Source organism: Scyliorhinus torazame, chromosome 2 (assembly GCF_047496885.1).
Source record: "Scyliorhinus torazame isolate Kashiwa2021f chromosome 2, sScyTor2.1, whole genome shotgun sequence".
NCBI lineage: Eukaryota > Metazoa > Chordata > Chondrichthyes > Carcharhiniformes > Scyliorhinidae > Scyliorhinus > Scyliorhinus torazame.
The window spans coordinates 22,389,897-22,413,431 of record NC_092708.1 but is presented as its reverse complement, the minus strand read 5'-3'; the positions used below and the strand labels follow the sequence as shown (position 1 = coordinate 22,413,431).

The following is a 23,535-nucleotide window of genomic DNA, read 5'->3' as shown; positions in this document are numbered from 1 at the left end:
TTGCATCTCAAATTTGTAGACATGTCAGCACATTTTCAACTTCCCATACATTGTGTGAAATTCAAGTCATTAAAAAAAAATGATGACATTTATATATTAGTTATATCCAGCTACTTATGTTGCACAAGTTTTCAAAATGCTTGTGTATTTTGTGTCCACCTGTCTGTAATAGCAGCCTCGTGCTTCTTGCATATTGAGTAGAACATGTACTGACTGGCTTATTTTCTCCTGCAGAACTCGTTTTTTTCTTTCTTTGGAAGGAAACCTAGGTGAAGGGCCAAAGTCTGGAATGCAATACACTAGCAAAGTTGAAAAATCGGGTGGGCAGGGGAGCATAAGGGGAAGGGAAAGTGATCAAGATGCAATGTTAACTGGATGAACTTGTTCAGTTACATTACATCAGTTTTTTAATAGATACACTGTGATCGATAATGTGTGGAGAGTTTTTAAGCATGTGTCCACTTGCAAGAGAAAACAGTCAAAAGGAATCTGCTGGGATCGATGTTTTGGCCTTTGCCTCCTGATAGCCCGGAGACCGATTTTGCTCGGGTGGAGGGGCTCTGAGCCGCCAGAAGCGGGGATGTGGGTGAGACCTGGCAGAATTCCTGATTTCATAGAATTTACAGTGCAGAAGGAGGCCATTTGACCCATCGAGTCTGCACCGGCTCTTGGAAAGAGCACCCTACACAAGGTCCAACTTCCACCCTATCCCCATAACCCAGTAACCCCACCCAACCCTAAGGGCAATTTATCATGGCCAATCCACTTAACCTGCACATCTTTGGACTGTGGGAGGAAACTGCAAGAGCAAAAATGTAGCTTCTGATTGACATTACTTATGATCAGCACCAGTCTTCAGTTCTCTACTGTAACACATTTATTATAAATAACTGGTCTGCTTGAAGATACAATAGTGATAGAAATTTCTACTTTCTTCTTTCCATGGTGTGTGGTGGGGGGGATGTCCAACATTAACCACAATGTTAGAAAATGTTGGCTGCTGTTGCTTGCACTATGGTTCCACAGAAGCTGGCTGCCCTCTGGTTCCCCACCCTTTGAGAGCTATCTTTTTCATTGAATTTGCAGTGCAGAAGGAGGCCATTCGGCCCATCCGAGTCTGCACCGGCCCTTGGAAAGTGCACCACACCCAAGCTTTTTAAGTACAAGCTTAGACAGACAAAGCAGGTTAGCTGGTTTGTTCCGTACAGTGGACATCACAGAATGAGCTTGATCCTTTCCTCACTTAATATCCACAAATGTGTTTCATGTAGTGATACAGAACAGGAAGTCTACCCCACTCCAGCTTGGAGGGACTGAATCAGTGGTAACGTATCCATTATTAGCCCTCCTGCTGCTGAGATCTGTAAACTCGGCACATCAAGTTCCTGCTGAGTGTGCGTCTGCTATGTGAAAGCAAGATTGAGCCTAGCTGTGATGCAACAGCCTTCTTCCAAACCTCCCTGTATTTGTACATACAGGGAAGGTTTTTTTTATTTGTTCATGGGGTATGGACGTCACTGGCTCGGCTGCTGGGCCCAGCAGTTATTGTCCATCTCTGAGGGTACTTGGGAGCCAACTACATTGCTGTGGATCTCGAGTCAAATGTAGGCCAGACCAGGTAAGGACAACGGATTTCCTTCCCTAAAGGACATTAATGAATCAGATGGGTTTTTACGACTATCAACAATGGTTACATGGTCACCTTTTAGACTTTTAATTCCAGATTTTTATTGAATTTAAATTTCACCATCTGTCATGGCGGGATTCGAACCCCGGACCCCAGAGCATGACTCTAGGTCTCGTGATTCCTAGTCCGGCAATAATACCACTCCTCCACTGCCTCCCCCGCTGCACTGAAACTGTCTGTTTTTTGCTGTGGCCATTGAAACTAATTAGACCTCTGGAGTGAAAAACCTTTTGAAATGAAGCTTGTTATTTCTTCCCATTAAGTTTTTGTTTCTCGACAAACCAAAGCAAAAGCTTTGGAATTTAACCTGAACATATGCAAGGTAACACATTTTGGTAGATCCAATTCAGGTGGGAGCTATAAAATAAATGGCAGAACCATCAGGAACATAGAGACAGAGAGATCTAGGCGTACAGGTCCACAGATCCTTAAAAGTGTCAGCACAGGTGGAAATGGTGGGAAAGAAGGCACATGACATGCTTGCCTTCATAGGACGAGGTGTTGTGTATAAAAGCGTGAAAATTATGCGACAGTAATATAGAACGTTGGTTAGGCCACATTTGGAAAACTGTGTCCAATTCTGGTCACCACCCTACCAGAAGGACGTGGAGGTTTTGGAGAAAGTACAGAAAAGGTTTACCAGGATGTTGCCTGGTATGGAGGGTCTTAGCTATGAGGAGAGATTGAATAAACTGGGATTGTTTTCCCCAGAAAGACAGAGGCTGAGGGGCAACCTGATAGAAGCTTATAAGGGGTATAGATAGGGTGAACAGTTGGAGACTTTTTCCCAGGGCGGAATTGAAAATTACCAGGGGGCACAAGTTCAAGGTGAGGGGGGGGGATAGATTCAGTGGAGATGTGCAGGGGATGTTTTTTACACGGTGGTGGTGACTTGGAATGCACTGCCAAGTGAGGTGGTTGAGGCAGATACGTTAGCGACCTTTTAAGACTTATCTAGATAGACACATGAACAGACGAGGTATGGAAGAATACAGGCAGTTGGTCTAGATAGGACACGTGATCGGCGCAGGCTTGGAGGGCGGAAGGGCTTGTTCCTGTGCTGCATTGTCCTTTGTTCTTGCGGATGTTGAAAATCTGAAGTAAAAAAGAAAATGCACGGGTGATCTGGCAATAACCATTTGTTTTTCCAGTTTAAAGTTCACACTAGCATTCGTGAAGCTCCCGAGGCCACTCACTCAGCATGTTTATGAATAGCAGAGTAGTACAGGCTGGTGCTTGCAATTCAGTCCTCCATCTGTGCTGATCACAGCTGGGTGCTGTGGTGAGCTCAGTACCTCAAGCTTAGAAAGTGGAGCAAATCATCCAAGATTGCCACTTCCAGTCACACTGCATCAAGCTGATCTCCATGCGTTGTGTACCAGTTGAAAACACAAGTGCAGAGCACCCCCAAGGCCTTGTATCAAGGCAGCAGAGTCAGAAGCCACACACCCTTTTTACCGGCACTCCATGAGGGGCTTCCGTGGGGCTTCAGGGTGGCAATTGGTGCAGGTGGTAGTTCAGTGCTACAGTTACCCATGAGTTAGAACAACAAAGAACAAAGAAATGTACAGCACAGGAACAGGCCCTTCGGCCCTCCTAGCCTGTGCCGACCATGCTGCCCGACTAAACTACAATCTTCTACACTTCCTGGGTCCGTATCCCTCTATTCCCATCCTATTCATGTATTTGTCAAGATGCCCCTTAAATGTCACTATCGTCCCTGCTTCCACCACCACCTCCGGTAGCGAGTTCCAGGCACCCACTACCCTCTGCGTAAAAAAACTTGCCTCGTACATCTACTCTAAACCTTGCCCCTCTCACCTTAAACCTATGTCCCCTAGTAATTGACCCCTCTACCCTGGGGAAAAGCCTCTGACTATCCACTCTGTCTATGCCCCTCATAATTTTGTAGACCTCTATCAGGTCTCCCCTCAACCTCCTTCGTTCCAGTGAGAACAAACCGAGTTTATTCAACCGCTCCTCATAGCTAATGCCCTCCATACCAGGCAACATTCTGGTAAATCTCTTCTGCACCCTCTCTAAAGCCTCCACATCCTTCTGGTAGTGTGGCGACCAGAATTGAACACTATACTCCAAGTGTGACCTAACTAAGGTTCTATACAGTTGCAACATGACTTGCCAATTCTTATACTCAATGCCCCGGCCAATGAAGGCAAGCATGCCGTATGCCTTCTTGACTACCTTCTCCACCTGTGTTGCCCCTTTCAATGACCTGTGGACCTGTACTCCTAGATCTCTTTGACTTTCAATACTCTTGAGGGTTCTACCATTCACTGTATATTCCCTACCTGCATTAGACCTTCCAAAATGCATTACCTCACATTTGTCCGGATTAAACTCCATCTGCCATCTCTCCGCTCAAGTCTCCAAACAATCTAAATCCTGCTGTATCCCCTGACAGTCCTCATCGCTATCCGCAATTCCACCAACCTTTGTGTCGTCTGCAAACTTACTAATCAGACCAGTTACATTTTCTTCCAAATCATTTATATATACTACAAAGAGCAAAGGTCCCAGCACTGATCCCTGTGGAACACCACTGGTCACAGCCCTCCAATTAGAAAAACAACCTTCCATTGCTACTCTCTGCCTTCTATGACCTAGCCAGTTCTGTATCCAACTTGCCAGCTCACCCCTGATCCCGTGTGACTTCACCTTTTGTACTAGTCTACCATGAGGGACCTTGTCAAAGGCCTTACTGAAGTCCATATAGACAACATCCACTGCCCTACCTGCATCAATCATCTTAGTGACCTCCTCGAAAAACCCTATCAAGTTAGTGAGACACGACCTTCCCTTCACAAAACCGTGCTGCCTCTCACTAATACGTCCATTTGCTTCCAAATGGGAGTAGATCCTGTCTCGAAGAATTCTCTCCAGTAATTTCCCTACCACTGAAGTAAGGCTCACTGGCCTGTAGTTCCCGGGATTATCCTTGCTACCGTTCTTAAACAGAGGAACAGCATTCGCTATTCTCCAGTCCTCCGGGACATCCCCTGAAGACAGTGAGGATTCAAAGATTTCTGTCAAGGCCTCAGTAATTTCCTCTCCAGCCTCCTTCAGTATTCTGGGGTAGATCCCATCAGGCCCTGGGGACTTATCTACCTTAATATTTTTTAAGACACCCAACACCTCGTCTTTTTGGATCTCAATGTGACCCAGGCTATCTACACACCCTTCTCCAGACTCAACATCTACCAATTTCTTCTCTTTGGTGAATACTGATGCAAAGTATTCATTTAGTACCTCGCCCATTTCCTCTGGCTCCACACATAGATTCCCTTGCCTATCCTTCAGTGGGCCAACCCTTTCCCTGGCTACCCTCTTGCTTTTTATGTACGTGTAAAAAGCCTTGGGATTTTCCTTAACCCTAATTGCCAATGACTTTTCGTGACCCCTTCTAGCCCTCCTGACTCCTTGCTTAAGTTCCTTCCTTCTTTCCTTATATTCCACGCAGGCTTCGTCTGTTCCCAACCTTTTAGCCCTGACAAATGCCTCCTTTTTCTTTTTGACGAGGCCTCCAATATCACTCGTCATCCAAGGTTCCCGAAAATTGCCGTATTTATCCTTCTTCCTCACAGGAACATGCCGGTCCTGTATTCCTTTCAACTGCCACTTGAAAGCCTCCCACATGTCAGATGTTGATTTGCCCTCAAACATCCGCCCCCAATCTATGTTCTTCAGTTCCCGCCTAATATTGTTATAATTAGCCTTCCCCCAATTTAGCACATTCATCCTCGGACCACTCTTATCCTTGTCCACCAGTACTTTAAAACTTACTGAATTGTGGTCACTGTTACCGAAATGCTCCCCTACTGAAACATCTACCACCTGGCCGGACTCATTCCCCAATACCAGGTCCAGTACGCCCCCCCCCCCCCCCCCCCCTCCAGTCCAGGCAACATCTCCTCTGCACCCTCTCCAAAGCATCCACATCCTTCCTATAATGAGGCGACCAGAACTGGACACAATATTCAAAGTGTGGTCTAACCAGGGTTTTATAAAGTTGCAGCAAAACCTCGCGGCTCTTAAACTCAATCCCCCTGTTAATGAAAGCCTACACACCATACACCTTAACAACCCTATCAACCTGGATGGTAACTTTGAGGAATCGATATACGTGGACCACAAAATCTCTCTGTTCCTCCACACTTCCAAGAATCCTGCCTTTAACCCTGTATTCAGCATTCAAATTCGACCTTCCAAAATGATTCACTTCACATTTATCGAGGTTGAACTCCATCTGCCACTTCTCAGCCCAGCTCTGCATTCTGTCAATGTCCTATTGTAACCTGCAACAGCCCTCGACACTATCTACAATTCCACCAATCTTCGTGTCATCGACAAACTTACTAACCTACCCTCCCACTTCCTCATCCAAGTCACATAGAAATACCACTAAGAGCAGAGGTCCCAAAACAGATCTCTGCGGGACACCGCTGGTCACTGGCCTCCAGGCGGAATACTTTCCATCCACTACCACTCACTGTCTTCTTTCGGCCAGCCAATTCTGTATCCAGACAGCCAAATTTCCCTGTATCCCATGCCCCCAAACCTTCTGAATGAGCCTACCATGGGCAACCTTATCAAATGCCTTACTGAAATCCATATACACCACATCCACTGCCCGACTTTCATCAATGTGTCTCATCACATCCTCAAAGAATTCAGAGAGGCTTGTGAGGCATGACCTGCCCCTCTCAAAGCCATGCTGACTATCTTTATTTAAACTGTTTTTCTAGATAGTCATAAATTCTATCTCTCAAAGCACAGTGGGGGGGGGTGCGCGTATGTTCAGTTTACTAGATGGGTTAGATCTTATAGCTTATAGTGTTGCTGGGGGAGGGGGGGGGGGAGAATCAGTTCTGCTGACGAGGGAGGGACTTCGGTGGAGGGACAGTGAGGAGGTCGGGAGTGGGAGCCGCCGTGGGGCGGGCCGGAGGAGGTGCGGCGCAGGAGCTGGAGGCGGACCCAAGAAAGGGGATGGCTGATCGGCAGAGGGGGGTGTGGGGGCACTTTGCCCCCCAACTAGGCTGATCACCTGGAATGTTCGTGGGCTAAATAGGCCGGTAAAGAGGGCACGTGTGTTTGCGCACCAGAGGGGACTGAACACGGATGTGGTAATGCTGCAGGAGACGCACCTTAGAGTAGTGGACCAGGTCAGACTGAGGAAAGGCTGGATTAGTCAGGTTTTCCACTCTGGGCTGGATACAAAGACTAGCGGGGTTGTGATCTTGATTAATAAGCGCGTGACATTTGAGGTGGGTAGAATAGTCTTAGGAATGGGAGGTCGATATATCATGCTCAGTGGTAAGTTGCAGGGGATGAAGGTAGTGCTGGTTAATGTATATGCGCCAAATTGGGATGACGGGGAATTTATAAAGAGGGTGCTCGGGAAGATTCTGGACCTGGACTCTCTTCAAGCTGATCATGGGAGGGCACTTTAATCCATCGGTCATGCTCGAGAACGGGCAGGGTGCCAGCAATGGCAAAGGAACTAAAAGGGTTTATGGAGCAGATGGGGGGCGGGGGGTGGATCCATGGAGATTTAGGCAGCTGAGGATGAAGGAGTTTTCTTTTTACTCCCATGTACATAAGATGTACTCTCGGATCGACTTCTTTGTCTTGAGGAGGGCCCTATTGGCAGGGGTGGTGGACACTGGGTACTGGGCGATTACGATCTCGGACCATGCCCCGCACTGCGTTGACCTGCAGGTTAATATGGATAGCAAGCAGCGCCCGAAATAGAGATTTGATGTAGAGCTATTGGCGGACGAAGCGGTGTGCGAGAAGCTGAGGAATTGTATGTTGAACTACCTGCAGGTGAATGATACGGGGGAGGTCTCCGCAGCGGTGGTCTGGGAAGCGCTGAAGGCAGTGGTGAGAGGAGAGCTGATTTCGATCCGGGCTCACAGGGACAGGACGGATAGGGCAGAGACGGACCGACTGGTAAAAGAGATTCTACAAGTCGACAGGAGGTATGCGGGAGGCTCCAGAGGCAGGGCATTTAAGGGAACGCCGGAGGCTACAGGCGGAATTTGGCTAGTTAACCACAGGGAGGGCAGTGGAACAGCCCAGAAAGGCGAGGGGGGCGATATACGAGCATGGTGAGAAGGCCAGCAGGATGCTTGCACAGCAGCTCCGAAAGAGGGAGGCAGCTAGAGAAATAGGCAATGTTATTGACGGGGATGGGAACTTAGTGGGGGACTCGGTAGGGGTGAGTAAGGCCTTCCGGGACTTTTACAGCAGGTTGCATAGGTCGGAGGGGACGAGGCACTTCCTGGAGGGGCTGACGTTCCCGAAGGCGGACGAGGAGCTGGTAGAAGGGCTGGGGGCCCCAATCGGGTTGGAAGAGACAGTGGAGGGTTTGAAGGCCATGAGGTCGGGTAAGGCCCTGTAACCGGATGGGTACCCAGTTGAGTTCTTTAAAAAGTTCTCCGGAATATTGGGGCCAGTGCTGTTGAAGGTGTTTAACGAGGCAAGAGAAAGAGGGTTCTGCCCCAGACGATGTCACAGGCCACGATTTCGCTTATCCTGATATGGGACAAGGACCCGGAGCTATGTGGGTCATACAGACTGATTTCCCTGTTGAACGTAGACGCCAAACTGCTGGCCATAATTTTGTCGTCCAGGATTGAGGACTGTACCGGACGTCATTGTGGAGGATCAGACTGGGTTTGTTAAGTGCAGGCAGCTGGTGGCCAGTGTAAGAAGGCTGTTAAACGTGATCATGATGCCCCCGGAGAGCAGGGAGGTGGAGGTAGTGGTCACGATGGATGTGGAGAAAGCTTTTGACCGGGTTGAGTGGGACTATTTACGGGAGATGCTGGAGCGGTTTGGATTTGGGAGGGGCTTTATTGACTGGGTTAGGTTGCTGTACCAGGCTCTTGTGGCAAGTGTTCGGACGAACAGGATGACTTCGGACTATTTTAGACTGCACCAGGGCGCGAGACGGGGTTGCACCCTCTCCCCACTGCTGTTTGCGCTGGCAATAGAGCCGCTGGTAATTGCTCTTGAGGGCCTCAAGGGGCTGGTCCAGGGGGGGATGGAGCACAGAGTCTCGCTGTATGCGGACAACCTGCTTTTGTACGTTTCAGATCCAATGGAGGGGGTGGAAGTAATTATGGGAATTTTTGGGGAATTTAGCTGGTTTTCGGGGTATGAGCTTAATATGGGGAAGAGCGAGATGTTTGTGGTCCAGGCTAGGGGTCAGGAGAGGCGACTGGGGGAACTGCTGTTCAGAGTGGTAGGGGACAGTTTCAGTTACCTAGGTATCCAAGTGGCGAGGGATTGGGACAGGCTACACAAATTGAACTTGGCCCGGTTGGTGGATCAGATGAAGGAGGATTTCCGGAGATGGGATGTGCTCTGGCGGGCAGAGTTCAAACGGTAAAAATGACGGTCCTCCCGAGATTCCTATTCGTTTTCCAATGTCTCCCCATCTTCATCCCGCGGTCCTTTTTTAAGCGGGTCAATAAAGTTTTTGCAGGCTTTGTGTGGGAGGGCAAGTCCCCGCGAGTGAAGAGGGGACGGCGGCTTGTAAGGCGTTTGGAGGCGGCGGCTTGTAAGGGCACAAGTCTGGGGGCGTTGGTGACGGCGCCTCTGCCATTCCCGCCGGCGTGGTACTCCACCAGTCCAGTGGTGGTGGCGGCCCTGAGAGTTTGGGGGCAGTGGAGGAGACACGTGGGAGCAGAGGGTGCATCGGTCTGGTCCCCAATCTTCGATAATCACCGATTTGCCCCGGGGAGGATGGACGGCGGGTTCCGAATTTGGCAGAGAGTGTGGATCGAGAGGATGGGGGACTTGTTTAATAGAAGGGAGCTTCCCGTGTATGAGGGCGCTGGAGGAGACGTTTACACTGGCAGGGGGAAATGAATTTCGATATTGCAGGTGCCGGACTTTCTGCGGAGGCAGGTACCAACCTTCCCACCCCTACCGCTAAGGAGGATTCAGGATAGGGTAATTTCTAGAGGATGGATAGGAGAGGGGAAGCGTTTTGGACATATATAAAGAGCTTTCATAGAATTTACAGTGCAGAAGGAGGCCATTCGGCCCATCGAGTCTGCACCGGCTCTTGGAAAGAGCACCCTACCCAAGCCCACACCACCCTATCCCCATAACCCTATCCCCATAACCCAGTAACCCCATTCAACCAACACTAAGGGCAATTTTGGACACTAAGGGCAATTTAGCATGGCCAATCCACCTAACCTGCACATCTTTGGACTGTGGGAGGAAACCGGAGCACCCGGAGGAAACCCACGCACACACGGGGAGAACGTACAGACTCCGCACAGACAGTGACCCAGCCGGGAATCGAACCTGGGACCCTGGAGCTGTGAAGCAATTGCGCTAACCGCTATGCTACCGTGCTGCCCTAAATGGGATCGGTGGAGACGCAGACCCAGGAGCTGAAGCAAAAGTGTGAGGATGAGCTGCGGGGAGAGATAGAGGAGGGCCTTTGGGTGGACGCGTTGAGTAGGGTCAACGCGACCGCAACATGTGCCAGGCTGAGCCTGATCCAATTTAAGGTCGTTCATTGGGCTCACATGACAGTGGCCTGGATGAGCAGATTATTTGGGGTGGAGGACAGGTGTGCGAAATGTGCGGGGGGGCCAGCGAACCATGTCCACATGTTCTGGGCATGTCCAAAGCGGAGGGGATTTTGGCAGGGGTTAGCCGATGTCATGTCTAAAGTATTAAATACAAGGGTGGCATTGAGTCCAGAGGTGGCGATTTCCGGGGTGTCGCAGGATCCAGGAATCCAGGAGGAGAAAGAGGCAGATGTTCTGGCCTTTGCTTCACTGGTAGCCCGGAGGCGGATATTACTAGCATGGAGGGATTCGAAGCCCCCAAAATCGGAGACCTGGTTATCGGACATGGCTGGCTTCCTCTGCCTGGAGAAAATTAAGTTCGCCATGAGAGGGTCACTGTTAGGGTTTGCCCGGAGGTGGCAACCATTCGTCGACTTATTCGCAGATAATTAATCATCAGCAGAAGGGGGGGGGGGGGGGGAAGAGGGGGGTTAGGCTAGCGTAGATTTGGGAGTAAAGCAATGGTGGGACCTGTGGGAGAGGGAGGTGGTATTTGCACTATGCTTATAGTTTTTTTTTAATGTACATTGTATCTTGTTGCTGTTACAATGCCAAAGAAATATCGCAATAAAATGTTCATTTAAAAAAAAAAAAAAAATCTATCTCAGAATCCTTTCCAATGTTTTGCTCACCACAGACATAAGACTGACTGGTCTGTAATTCCCAGGGATTTCCCTATTCCCTTTCTTGAACAGGGGAACAACATTCACCTCCGTCCAATCATCCGGTACTACTTCAGTGGAGAGTAAGGACGCAAAGGTCATTGCCAACGGCACAGCAATCTCCTCCCTCACTTCACGTAGTAACCTTGGGTATATCCTGTCAGGCACAGGGGACGTATGTATCCTGATGCTTTTCAAAATTTCCAGCACATCCCCCTTCTTAATATCAACTTGTTAGAGTCTAGTAACCTGGTTCACGCTGTTCACATGAGCAACAAGGTCCCTCTCTCTAGTGAATACGGAACCAAAATATCATTTAGGACCTCCCCTCTCTCTTCAGACTCCAGACACGTTCCATCCACTATCCCTGATCGGTCCTACTCTCACTCTGATCATCCTCTTATTTCTCACACGTGTAGAACACCTTGGGGGTTTTCCCTAATCCTTCCCGCCAGGCCTTTTTCATGCCCCCTTCTAGCTCTCCTAAGTCCAATTTTTAGTCCCTTCCTGGCTACCTTATAACCCTCTAGAGCCGTGCCAGATCCTTCCTCAACCTTGCGTAAGCTTCCTTCTTCCTCTTAACTAGAAGCCCCACATCCTTTGTCATCCAAGGCTCCTTCACCTCACCCATTCCTTCCTCTTCTCAGTGAGACAAAACTATCTAGCACTCGCAGCAAGTGCTCCTTAAACGACCCCCACATTACTGTTGTGCATGTCCCTGAGAACAACTGTGTTCCCACTTTATGCTCCTCAGCTCCTGTCTAATAGCAGTATAATTTCCCCTCCCCCAATTAAATACCGTCCCATACTCCCTCTCCATGATTATGGTAAAGGTCAAGGAGTTGTGGTCACTGTCACCAAAATGCTCTCCCACCGAGACATCTGACACTTGGTTCGTTGCCAAGCACCAAATCCAATATGGCCTCCCCCCTAGCCATATGCCTATCTACATATTGAGTCAGGAATCCTTCCTGTGTACACCTAACAAAATCTGCTCCATCCAAACTATTTGAACTAAGGAGGTCCCAGTCAATATTGGGGAAGTTAAAGTCGCCCATGACAACAACTCTCTTACTTTTGCACTTTTCCAAAATCTGCCACCCAATCTGTTCCTCCCATCTCTCTATTGCTATTGGGGGACTAGAAAACTCCCAATAAAGTGACTGCTCCTTTCTTGTTTCTGGCATCCACCCATACTGACTCAGTAGACGCACCCTCCTCAACTACCTCCTTTTCCGCAGCTGTGATGCACTCCCTAATCAACAGTGCCACTTCCCCCTCCTCTTTTACCTCCCTCCCTATTCTTCTGAAAACATCTAAACCCTGGAACATCTAACAAACATTCCTGCCCCTGTGAAATCCATTCTCCATAATGCCCGCAATATCATAGTTCCAAGTACTGATCCATGTTCTAAGTTCATCTCCCTTATTCCTGACACTCTTGGCATTGAAACAGACACACTTTAACCCATTCCACTGAGTGCAACTTTGCCCCATCAACTGTCTATCCTTACTCACAGACTTGCTGCATAGTATTTCTGCCTGATCAACAGCTATCCTATCCTCTGATCCATAGCTCTGGTTCCCATCCCCCTGCCAAACTAGTTTAAACCCTTCCGAAGGGCTCCAGCAAACCTCCCACCCAGGATATTGGTGCCCCTCCAGTTTAGGTGCAATCCGTCCTTCATGTACAGGTCCCACCTTCCCCAGAAGGTATCCCAATGTTCTACATATCTGAAGCCTTCCCTCCTTGGATACCAAGTCAAGTGCTTAGAAATGCACTAAAAATATACCTGAAAATCTGCAGGAGAATGCCATATTGTCCTAGATGGCAGATCTATTTTCCACAGCAACCTTTCTCCTGTTAATGTGGTCTGAATTGAAACCGAGGACCCAATGTGTAGAGGGCGCACACTAAAAGCAGTGTACACAGGTCCATGAAGCATTTTGTTTGTGTTGTCAAACAAAACTCTTGAGACAAAATGTCTGCTCTTATCAAAGTGTGAGTATGCACATTTATCCTGCATTTTCCTACACAAGCTCCTTATCTCAGCTATGTAACTCAGATGAGAAACAAATGCCATTAAGAGATTCTCCTTTATTACCACTGCTGCATTTTTTAAAAACTCAAACCGAAACAAGGGTGCTATTTGTGCCATTGCTCCTGGTTTAGATTCTCTGCTGTTTATTTTGGGAACTAGGTGGAGGAGAGGTAGGTTTTAAAATAAATGGTGGTTGATATTTAACATAGTCTACTTTAGAGCATTGTAGTTCATCTAAGCCATGCTCTGTTCCTTAACAGGCCAGACACTGATGAGGAAGAGTTTGATGATGGACTGGAGGAAATCAGCAGCCAGGAGTGTGATGGTAAATTCAGTGTCCCATGTCTTCAGTCATGAATGTTTTCTTATCTTTGAGTTCCTCCTCCGTTCCCGAAAGCCACAGTATTGCATGAAACTTAGCCATTGACACATGTTTGAACACTTTTATATTATGAAAAGTACTAATAATGGAAAAGCTGGGTGCAAGCTTATGCACTGTTTTTGTGATTTTGTTTTGAATCTTGTTTCTTGTTTCAGCTTGAGTCTCTTTAATGAAAATAAATGATTGTCCCCACTTTCAGTCTAAATTTTTGTTCCCAGATTTTGATCTCCGTCATGGGAAAACTAAGTCAAAATTTGTTTATTGTTTTCCACAATTTCATTCTGGGCTTCTAATGATTTTCTTTCTCCAAAAAAATGAAGTTACTGTATTTCATTTTGCATAGTCCATAGGCCATCTGATCGGGTGCGAAATAATAAACTGCGGCTCGAATGACAATTAAGATATTCGTGTGTTCCATTTTCTCATGGTCTCAAAACATTTACACTACTGACAAACATGTTATTCCTGGAAATGTTTTTTTTGTACTTGGAACATAGAACATTACAGCGCAGTACAGGCCCTTCGGCCCTCGATGTTGCGCCGACCTGTGAAACCACTCTAAAGCCCATCCACACTATTCCATTATTGTCCATATGTCTATCCAATGACCATTTGAATGCCCTTAGTGTTGGCGAGCCCACTACTGTTCCAGGCAGGGCATTCCACGCCCTTACTACTCTCTGAGTAAAGAACCTACCTCTGACATCTGTCCTATACTTATCTCCCCTCAATTTAAAGCTATGTCCCCTCGTGCTAGACATCACCATCCGAGGAAAAAGGCTCTCACTGTCCACCCTATCCAATCCTCTGATCATCTTGTATGCCTCAATTAAGTCACCTCTTAACCTTCTCTCTAACGAAGACAGCCTCAAGTCCCTCAGCCTTTCCTCATAAGATCTTCCCTCCATACCAGGCAACATTCTGGTAAATCTCCTCTGCACCCTTTCCAATGCTTCCACATCCTTCCTATAATGCGACGACCAGAATTGCACGCAATACTCCAAATGCGGCTGCACCAAAGTTTTGTACAGATGCAACATGACCTCATGGCTCCGAAACTCAATCCCTCTACCAATAAAAGCTAACATACCGTCGCCTTCTTAACAACCCTCTCAACCTGGGTGGCAACTTTCAGGGATCTATGTACATGGATACCTAGATCTCTCTGCTCATCCACACTGCCAAGAATCTTACCATTAGCCCAGTACTCTGTCTTCCTGTTATTCCTTCCAAAATGAATCACCTCACACTTTTCTGCATTAAACTCCATTTGCCACCTCTCAGCCCAGCGCTGCAGCTTATCTATGTCCCTCTGTAACTTGTAACATCCGTCCGCACTGTCCACAACTCCACCGACTTTAGTGTCATCTGAAAATTTACTCACCCATCCTTCTACCCCATCCTCCAGGTCATTAATAAAAATGACAAACAGCAGTGGCCGACAAACAGCAGTGGCCCCAAAACAGATCCTTCTGGTACACCACTAGTAACTGGACTCCAGTCTGAACATTTCCCATCAACCACCACCCTTTGTCTTCTTCCAGCTAGCCAATTTCTGATCCAAACTGCTAAATCACCCTGAATCCCATGCCTCCGTATTTTCTGCAGTAGCCTACCGTGGGGAAACTTATCAAACGCTTTACTGAAATCCATATACACCACATCAACTGCTTTACCCTCGTCCACCTGTTTGGTCACCTTCTCAAAGAACTCAATATGGTTTGTGAGGCACTACCTACCCTTCACAAAACCGTGTTGACTATCTCTAATCAAATTATTCATTTCCAGATGATTATACATCCTATCCCTGATAAACCTTTCCAAGATTTTACCCACAACAGAAGTAAGGCTCACTGGTCTATAGTTACCGGGGTTGTCTCTACTCCCCTTCTTGAACAAGGGGACAACATTTGCTATCCTCCAGTCTTCTGGCACTATTCCTGTGGACAAAGATGACTTAAAGATCAAAGCCAAAGGCTCAGAAATCTCCTCCCTAGCTTCCCAGAGAATCCTAGGATAAATCCCATCTGGCCCAGAGGACTTGTCTATTTTCACACTTTCCAGAATTGCTAACACCTCCTCCTTATGAACCTCAAGCCCTTCTAGTCTAGTAGCCTGAATCTCCATATTCTCCTCGACAACATTGTCTTTTTCCCGTGTGAATACTGACGAAAAATATTCATTTAGCACTTCTCCTATCTCCTCAGACTCCACGCACAACTTCCCGCTACTGTCTTTGACTGGCCCTACTCTTACCCTAGTCATTCTTTTATTCGTGACATATCTATAGAAAGCTTTAGGGTTATGCTTGATCCTACCTGCCAAAGACTTCTCATGTCCCCTCCTGGCTCTTCTTAGCTCTCTCTTTAGGTCCTTCCTAGCTAACTTGTAGCTCTCGAGCGCCCTAACTGAACCTTCATGTCTCATCTTTACATAAGCAGCCTCCTTCCTCTTGACAAGTGTTTTGACTGCCTTAGTAAAACACGGTTCCCTTGCTCGACCACTTCCTCCCTGCCTGACAGGTACATACTTATCAAGGACACACAGTAGCTGTTCCTTGAACAAGCTCCACATTTCCATTGTGCCCATCCCCTGCAGTTTTCCTCTCCATCCGATGCATCCTAAGTCTTGCCTCATCGCATCATAATTGCCTTTCCCCCAGATATAACTCTTGCCCTGCGGTATATAACTATCCCTTTCCATCACTAAAGTAAATGTAATCGAATTGTGGTCACTATCACCAAAGTGCTCATCTACCTCCAAATCTAACACCTGTCCTGGTTCATTACCCAGTACCAAATCCAATATGGCCTCGCCTCGTTGGCCTATCTACATACTGTGTCAGGAAACCCTCCTGCATACATTGGACAAAAACGGACCCATCTAAAGTACTCGAACTATAGCGTTTCCTGTCAATATTTGGAAAGTTAAAGTCCCCCCTAAAAACTACCCTGTTGCTTTCGCTCCTATCCAGAATCATCTATGCAATCCTTTCCTCTACATCTCTGGAACTTTTCGGAGGCCTATAGAAAACCCCTAACAGGGTGACCTCTCCTTTCTTGTTTCTAACCTCAGCCCATACTACCTCAGTAGAGTCCTCATCAAATGTCCTTTCTGCCCCCGTAATACTGTCCTTGACTAACAATGCCACCCTCCCCCTCTTTTACCACCTTCCCTGCGCTTACTGAAATATCTAAACTTTACCTCAAAACTTTAAAACTTAAAAACTTATCGAGCTTAAAAGCAAGATTTTGGTAAGTTGACATACGCTGTCATACATGTCAATGGCGCTTTAATGGTCTGAATACTAAAACATTAGAAATAGGAGCGGGGCAGGCCATTTGGCCCTTCAAGTCTGTTTTGCCATTCGGTAAGATATGGTTGGTCTTTTTTTCTCAACTCTGCCTTCCCACACTATGTCTATAGTCCTTAATTCCCAAAATTTCTATCAACTTCTGTCTTGAATAAACTCCATGACCAAGAATCCAAAACTGTCTGGGGCAGAGAATTTCAAAGGTTCACAACCTTCTTTTATGAAGATATTTCTCCTCATTTTAGTCCTTAATGGCTGATTCCCAGTTCTAATCTCGGGCAGGGAAGCGTCCTTCTAAAAGTGCACTGTTCCTTACTGAGATCTCCCTTTTGCTCTATTTGCCAAAATATGTGATTCAGTTTAATATTGTTTCCCCTTTTAAGAAACGTACCCTCTCAGTTGCAACTGAGGTGTATGCTCGGAACTGTTAATGTTGCTTTTACTACATTTAAGAAGCTATATAAATGCTAATTATTGGTTATTTTCAGAAGAATCAGAGTGTTCCACCGTCTCAGATTCTTTTTCCACTGAATCAACAAATGGTTTATCTAAGGTGACCTTTAATGAACTACCTGAATGTGCTGATGCCAAGTAAGTTTGCTAAAGCCTGTTATCCGATTTGACTGAAGACCTTACTGAGATACTTTGCTCTTATTTTCCTGGTCATCTCTCAGGAATTCAATTTATTCTGTCCTCCCCTTCCCACATCCCGTACTTTAAGAGTTATGGTTTTTAATTGTACTAATATCTGAGTGGAACAGCTTATCTATAATCAAGATGGGTTATAGATATATTATTAAAAGATGTAGGAATAAGCATGAGACAGAGTTGATATGATTTTCTACCAGGGCCAAAAACATTTCTTAAATTACAGTTGGGGGCTTTGCACAGTTGATTAGATGAATTCATTTTGGGATTAAAACCCTGCTGATTATAAGGACGTATTATATTTTTAACTGAAGTACGTGTAGCACAGCCCGCACTCATTGCACAGCCGTAACTACACCTTTTTCGCTTTCCGTGTCCTTTCAAATTATGATTCCCTAATGAATCACCACACGACATTTTGTGCAAACAGTCCTGTCCACCTTCAATTTTTTAGGAGCGAATGTTCTCCCCCCCCCCCCCCCCCCCCCATTCCATAGTCCAAAAGTTACTGAAAGTGTAAATCTCCACTTAACTGCGAGGAAGAGTTAGCATTTTCATTTTTAAAGACATTTTTAAAGTTCGTCCTTGCCTGGCTAAGTATGGTAAAGTAAAAGAGGAAAATTGTGACCTTTCTCATCCTGCCGTATTGGTTGTGTGAGCTAGCTTCCAGCTTACTCCCCCTCTCAAATAAGTATTTGAAGCTCTGCATTTTCCAAGTGATGCTTTGAAAAATCTATGTGCTCTTTTATATTCCCTGAGTCAGCATGATTTCTTATGATAGTATTTCGAGTACAGCAAGTTTATCATGGTACCCTGATGTACACCTAATTATTCTCTGTCCTCCCTTTGTTCCTGAGGAATGTTTTTACTTCATCCTACCCACAAGGACCTGAATGTAAAATCCAAGTTGTTAAGCCAGCATTGATTAAAAGTCTGTTTCACGACATGCCTCTGACGATTTACTTCGGGACTTTGAATGAGAAAAGTAAGAAAGAAAGTCTAAATTTACTATGCATTGTTAATTGTTTTTGTAAAGAGAGTACATAAATTGATGCTGCAGCTTTTGTTGCAAGGTAAACATAAAATTTACCAAATTTTTCCCATCTGGGCCTCGTATAGGGGCTGGTTTAGCACAGTGGGCTAAGCAGCCTGCTTGTAATGAAGAACAAGGCCAGCAGCGCGGATTCAATTCCCGTACCAGCCTCGCCGAACAGGCACCGGAATGTGGTGACTAGGGGTCTTTCACAGTAACTTCATTGAAGCCTACTTGTGACAATAAGTTATTATTATTATTACTTTATATTTTGTTTTCCCAGTAAGTCTCTCCTTCCTTCTGTCTTCTTTCTGTCTCATGTTTCCTTCCTCTTTTAAATTTGTCACTGAAGCCTGGTACCGTACTTTGGGACACAGAAATAATCTCTGCCTTGGTGTGAATCCACCCTGAAGCTGATTGGAAGATTTTTTTTAAAAAATGGTTCATGGCATTTCTTGCCACCAACCCAAGTTGTTCTAGATTGTGGTGGTCTGCCAATTTGAACTACAGCCCCAGTGCAAGATCTGTTCCCACAGTGCTATTTTTTGGTGGGGGCCAGAAGGAGGTATGGGGCGCAATTCTCCCATCGGGAGTCTAAGTGCCGACGCCGGAATGAAAACCGGAGTGTTTCACTCCGGCGTCTGAGCCCGCTCCCAGCCCCCTATTCTCCGGCCCCTGGGGGGCTAAGAGTGGCCTTGCGTCATTTATGTGCGTCGGGCCTTGGCGCCGCGTAAATGACGTCCTCCCCGAGGCCGCCCCGCAAGAAGATGTTGGATGGATCTTGCGGGGCAGCGGAGGAAAGGAGGTACTCCTTCAGAGAGGCCGGCCCGCCGATTGGTGGGCACCGATCGTGGGCCAGACCCCATTTGAGGACCCCCACCCCCTACAGACCGCCCGCCCAGCGTTCCTGCGCTGTTCCTGCCGGCAGCGACCAGGTGTGGCCGGCGCCGGCGGGAACCTGTCGTGTTGGGCAGGCCGCTCGGCCCATCCGGGCTGGAGAATCGCCGCTCGTCCGTTGCAAACGGCGAGCAACGATTCTCCGAGCAGCCAGCCGTGATTCCCGCCGCACCGCTTTGGGGGGGGGTGGGAGAATCGCGTGCGGGTGGCGGGGTGGCGTGGCGGGACATGCGCGGCGCCCCGGCGATTCTCCCACTTGGTGTGGGGGGGGGAGAAGTCTGCCCATGGCACTTGGGTTAGACCAGGTAAGGACCTCAGTAAAACTGTATTTGTAACAGGGCCTTCATCGCAATTTATGGTGACCTTTTGATGCACATTTTAACATTTTCTGTATTACTTTAAAATTCACTTCTTCCAAATTTCTGATCTGGAACATAACCACTGCACAACTGTCACAAACATTCATGAGCTCGGAAGGAGAGGTAAATTTAAAGGCTGGTCACAAAATCACAGAACAATACAGCACAGAAGAGGTCCTTGGGCCCATCGAGTCTGCATCGGTACTCATTATTATTATTATTATTAAATGACTTTCAACCTTTCCATTTAAAAAAAAAAAACAGGCACACACTGATTCAAGCAATTATATTAAAGTGTAAAATAAGTAGACACTTGAGAGAAGGAAAGAAAATAAGAGGAGAGAAGGGCAGATTCCTGGTTTGAGGGATGGTGAACCCCGAGGGAGTGAATTGGAGGCCCTTGGATGGTGGCCAAGTGAGGAGAGAAAAGAGGTGTCAAGACGCACAGGCAGGAACAGGTTTGCAGGAAGGGATGGAATTTGCTTGGTTTTGTTCTGTTGTTTTGCAAAATATTTTGTTTTCCAGAATGAAATTTGCTGACTAAAATTTTTTTTTTAAAAAATCACATTGATCTGCAGTCAGGTGTGCACACGATTAAGTGTGTTTGAAATGTAGACTTCAAATAATTGGCCTGAAAAAGTATTGCCCTTCTAATGAATACTGACAGCTGATTTTTAAGCAAATGATAGATGTCCATTGGCATTCAAGAATTCTTCATCTAACTGCCACTGTCACTCTAAAGCAACAGTGGAGGAAATTTTGCTACCTTTTCTCAATGCTTTCTCCTCTTATTGAAAATACCAGCTGTTCCTGGGATTTGATTCTACCACTGCTAACAATCCCCTCCTGCATCTTATCAAAGTGTTTGTTTCTGTGATCTTAGGTAGCAAGTATGAATAAACTATTTGAGCTATTCCTTTTTGTTCTTTTTTTGATTAGTACCTTTGATTCAATACAAATGCAAGCAGGATATGTACCAATTATGTCATCACACAACTGCCTGGGTTTTCTTGTGCGCGCTGTAAACAATAACTTTTTACTTGGTGTCATGCAAGAGTGCCTTTAAGAAATGGATGTGTAAGCAATGTACCTTTAAGAAAACTGTGATGTCAGAGAGTGGGTGGAGCTGGTCAGGTCAGCCATTTTGCAGTTTTTAAGTTTCAGTTTTGAAAAGTGCCTAGCTGGTTTTGCTGAGAGCAGCTTAAAAGTGTCTGGCTGTTTTGCTGTGAGCTGATTAAAAGGAGAAAGCCAGTTTGAGACAGCAGCTTGAGAAGTTCTGGTTTTGAAAAGAGCTTGGGGAGTGTCTGTATTTGCAGTGAGCTGGATCTCTGCCATGAAAGACTATCTCTGGATCATTTGGGTGATTTAAACTTATAATAGTGAAGCCTTTAACCTGATGTGATTTTGTTTGAAGGCGTTAAGTCTCTTGGAAGTTTAAAGGAACATTTTAAGGAATTATTTACTGTTGCAATATTTTCTGAGTTATCTTTGAAGTAAGGGGTGTTAAGAGATCCAATGTTTATTTAAGATGTTAGGTTGAGTTCATGGAATAAACAGTGTTTTGTGTTTAAAAGCCCACGTGTCCATAATTGTAATCCCACACCTAGGGAAAAAGCCGCGTGCTCAGAAAAGCAACAAATCCATTAAAGGGAGAGGTTGGTTGAACTCCATGATACATTTTGGGGTTCTGAACACCCTTCGCCTATAACAATTGGGGGCTCGAGGGGGATAAAAGGCTATCTATTGGATGGCTTTTGTGAACTTAAAGACAGTAAAGGATTGTTGCTTTTACGGTGTGGTATTTTAGTTTAAGTGGGGAGAGTATTGTGAACAATGGCTCTTTCAGAGGCTCAGTAGTTTTTGGGGTGGAGAATGTCACACATAGTACTTTACGGACAGAAACGAAAAGCAGACTGTTAGATTTGGCAAGAACATTGCAGTTAACATTACCTGACAAAATGTGAAAAGATGAGGTAATTATGGCAGTGGTTAAGCATTTAAAGTTGCCTGAGATGGAGTTTGACTCATTGGAAATGGCAAAAATCCAGTTGCAAATTAAACAAATGGAACATGAGAAAGAATTAAAGCGGCTTGCATACGAGAGTGAGAGAGAGGAAAAAGAAAGAGAGAGAGTGGAAAGAGAAAAGGAGAGAAAAGAAAGAATAGCCCTAGCAGAACAAAAAGAAGGAGATACAGATCAGGGAAAAAGATAAAGAGAGGGAGTTTGAACTTCAGAAAATGGCCATGAAACATGACAATCAGTTAAAATTGGCAGACGTAAAGGGAAACATACAGATAGATGAGGATAATGAGACAGAGCGTCATAGTCGAAGAGGTGGTGAGGATCTATTTAAATATGTCCAAGCATTGTCAAGGTTTGACGAGAAGGAAGTGGAAGCCTTTTTCATTTCATTTGAGAAGGTAGCTAAACAAATGAAATGGCCACAGGACATGTGGGTGTTACTGATTCAAACAAAACTGGTAGGTAGAGCTCGTGAAAAGTTTGCATCACTACCGGACGAGGTATCTGGAACGTATGAAGAGGTGAAGAAATCCATCTTAAGTGCATATGAGCTAGTGCCTGAAGCTTACAGACAAAGGTTTAGAAATTTAAGGAAAGAATTTGGTCAAACATACATAAAGTTTGAAAGGCTCAAACAGAGTAATTTTGAAAGATGGAAAAGGGCTTTGAAAATAGACCAAACGTATGAAGCTCTCAGAGAAATTATACTTTTGGAGGAGTTTAAAAATTCAATTCCTGATGTAGTGAGAACTCATGTGGAAGAACAGAGGGTTAAAACTGCGAGATTAGCAGCCAAAGTGGCAGATGATTATGAATTAGTTCATAAATCAAAGATTGGTTTCTGACATGAGTTTCAGCCGGTGAGGGATAAAAACTGGGGACATGAGAAATACTCAAGTAGTAAAGGTAAAGGTGATCTGATTGGAGACAATAGAGTGTACCTCAGATTAAAAAAGAAATCCAGGAGGGTGGAAAAGAAATGAAAAGTTTCAAATGTTTTCACTGTAATAAACTAGGCCATGTAAAGTCACAGTGTTGGTGGTTGAAGAAAAGCACTGGGAAGGCTGATGTGGTAAAACAGGATAAGAGAGTAGGGTTTGTTAGAGTGGTAAAGGAAAGCCCAAGAGAAGTGAAGGAGGTGCAAACGATTGTACAGCCTGTTCAAGAAGTAATTGTTAAGAAGGTGCCAGATGTCTTTAAAGAATTTACTTGTGTGGGTAAAGTTTACTCATGGCTATCAGGAGGAGCAGGTAAAGAAGTCACAATTCTAAGTGATACAGGGGCTAGTCAATCTTTAATGGTAAGAGATGAGGAATTATGTAGTTTGGGAAGAATGTTGCCAGAAAAGGTGGTGATATGTGGAATTCAGGGTGAAAGGAGTAGCGTTCCATTATATAAGGTAAGGTTGGAAAGTCCAGTGAAGAGTGGTGAAGTGGTAGTAGGAGTAATAGATAAACAAGTTTAACTTGGATAATGATATAGCTGGATAGCAGGTGGGAGTGATGCTTACTGTGGTTGATAAGCCAGTGGAAAATCAGTCAACTGAACTGTTGAAGGACGAATATCCTGGGATTTTTCCGGATTGTGTAGTATAAAGGTCGCAAAGTCACAGGTTAAGACGAGGAGAAATCAAAGGGTGAAGATGAAGTTGAAGTGCAATTATCAGAAACGATTTTTGATCAGATGGTTGAAAAAGAACAAGAACAGGTGGAGGATGAGGCGGATATTTTTAGTTCAGGAAAATTGGCGGAGTTATAAAAAAAAGATATAGAGATAAAACGGATGTATCAGAAGGCATACACAGAAGAGGAGTCTGAGTTAACACCAGAGTGTTATTACTGTAAAAGTAATGTCTTGATGAGAAAATGGAGACA

The 23,535-nt window shown here is 45.8% G+C and overlaps 1 protein-coding gene across 4 annotated transcripts in view; it reads left to right on the top strand.

Moving 5' to 3' along the window:
• LOC140386766 (tubulin monoglutamylase TTLL4-like) overlaps window positions 1-23,535 on the top strand; it is a 97,751-nt gene that overhangs the window by 1,818 nt on the left and 72,398 nt on the right. For all 4 annotated transcript variants that reach the window (XM_072469458.1, XM_072469449.1, XM_072469466.1 and 1 more), the window contains exons 2-4: window positions 13,267-13,331; window positions 17,190-17,292; window positions 18,207-18,334. In XM_072469458.1, the coding sequence (XP_072325559.1) occupies window positions 13,267-13,331; window positions 17,190-17,292; window positions 18,207-18,334 (296 nt within the window). The remainder of the gene's footprint in view (window positions 1-13,266; window positions 13,332-17,189; window positions 17,293-18,206; window positions 18,335-23,535) is intronic.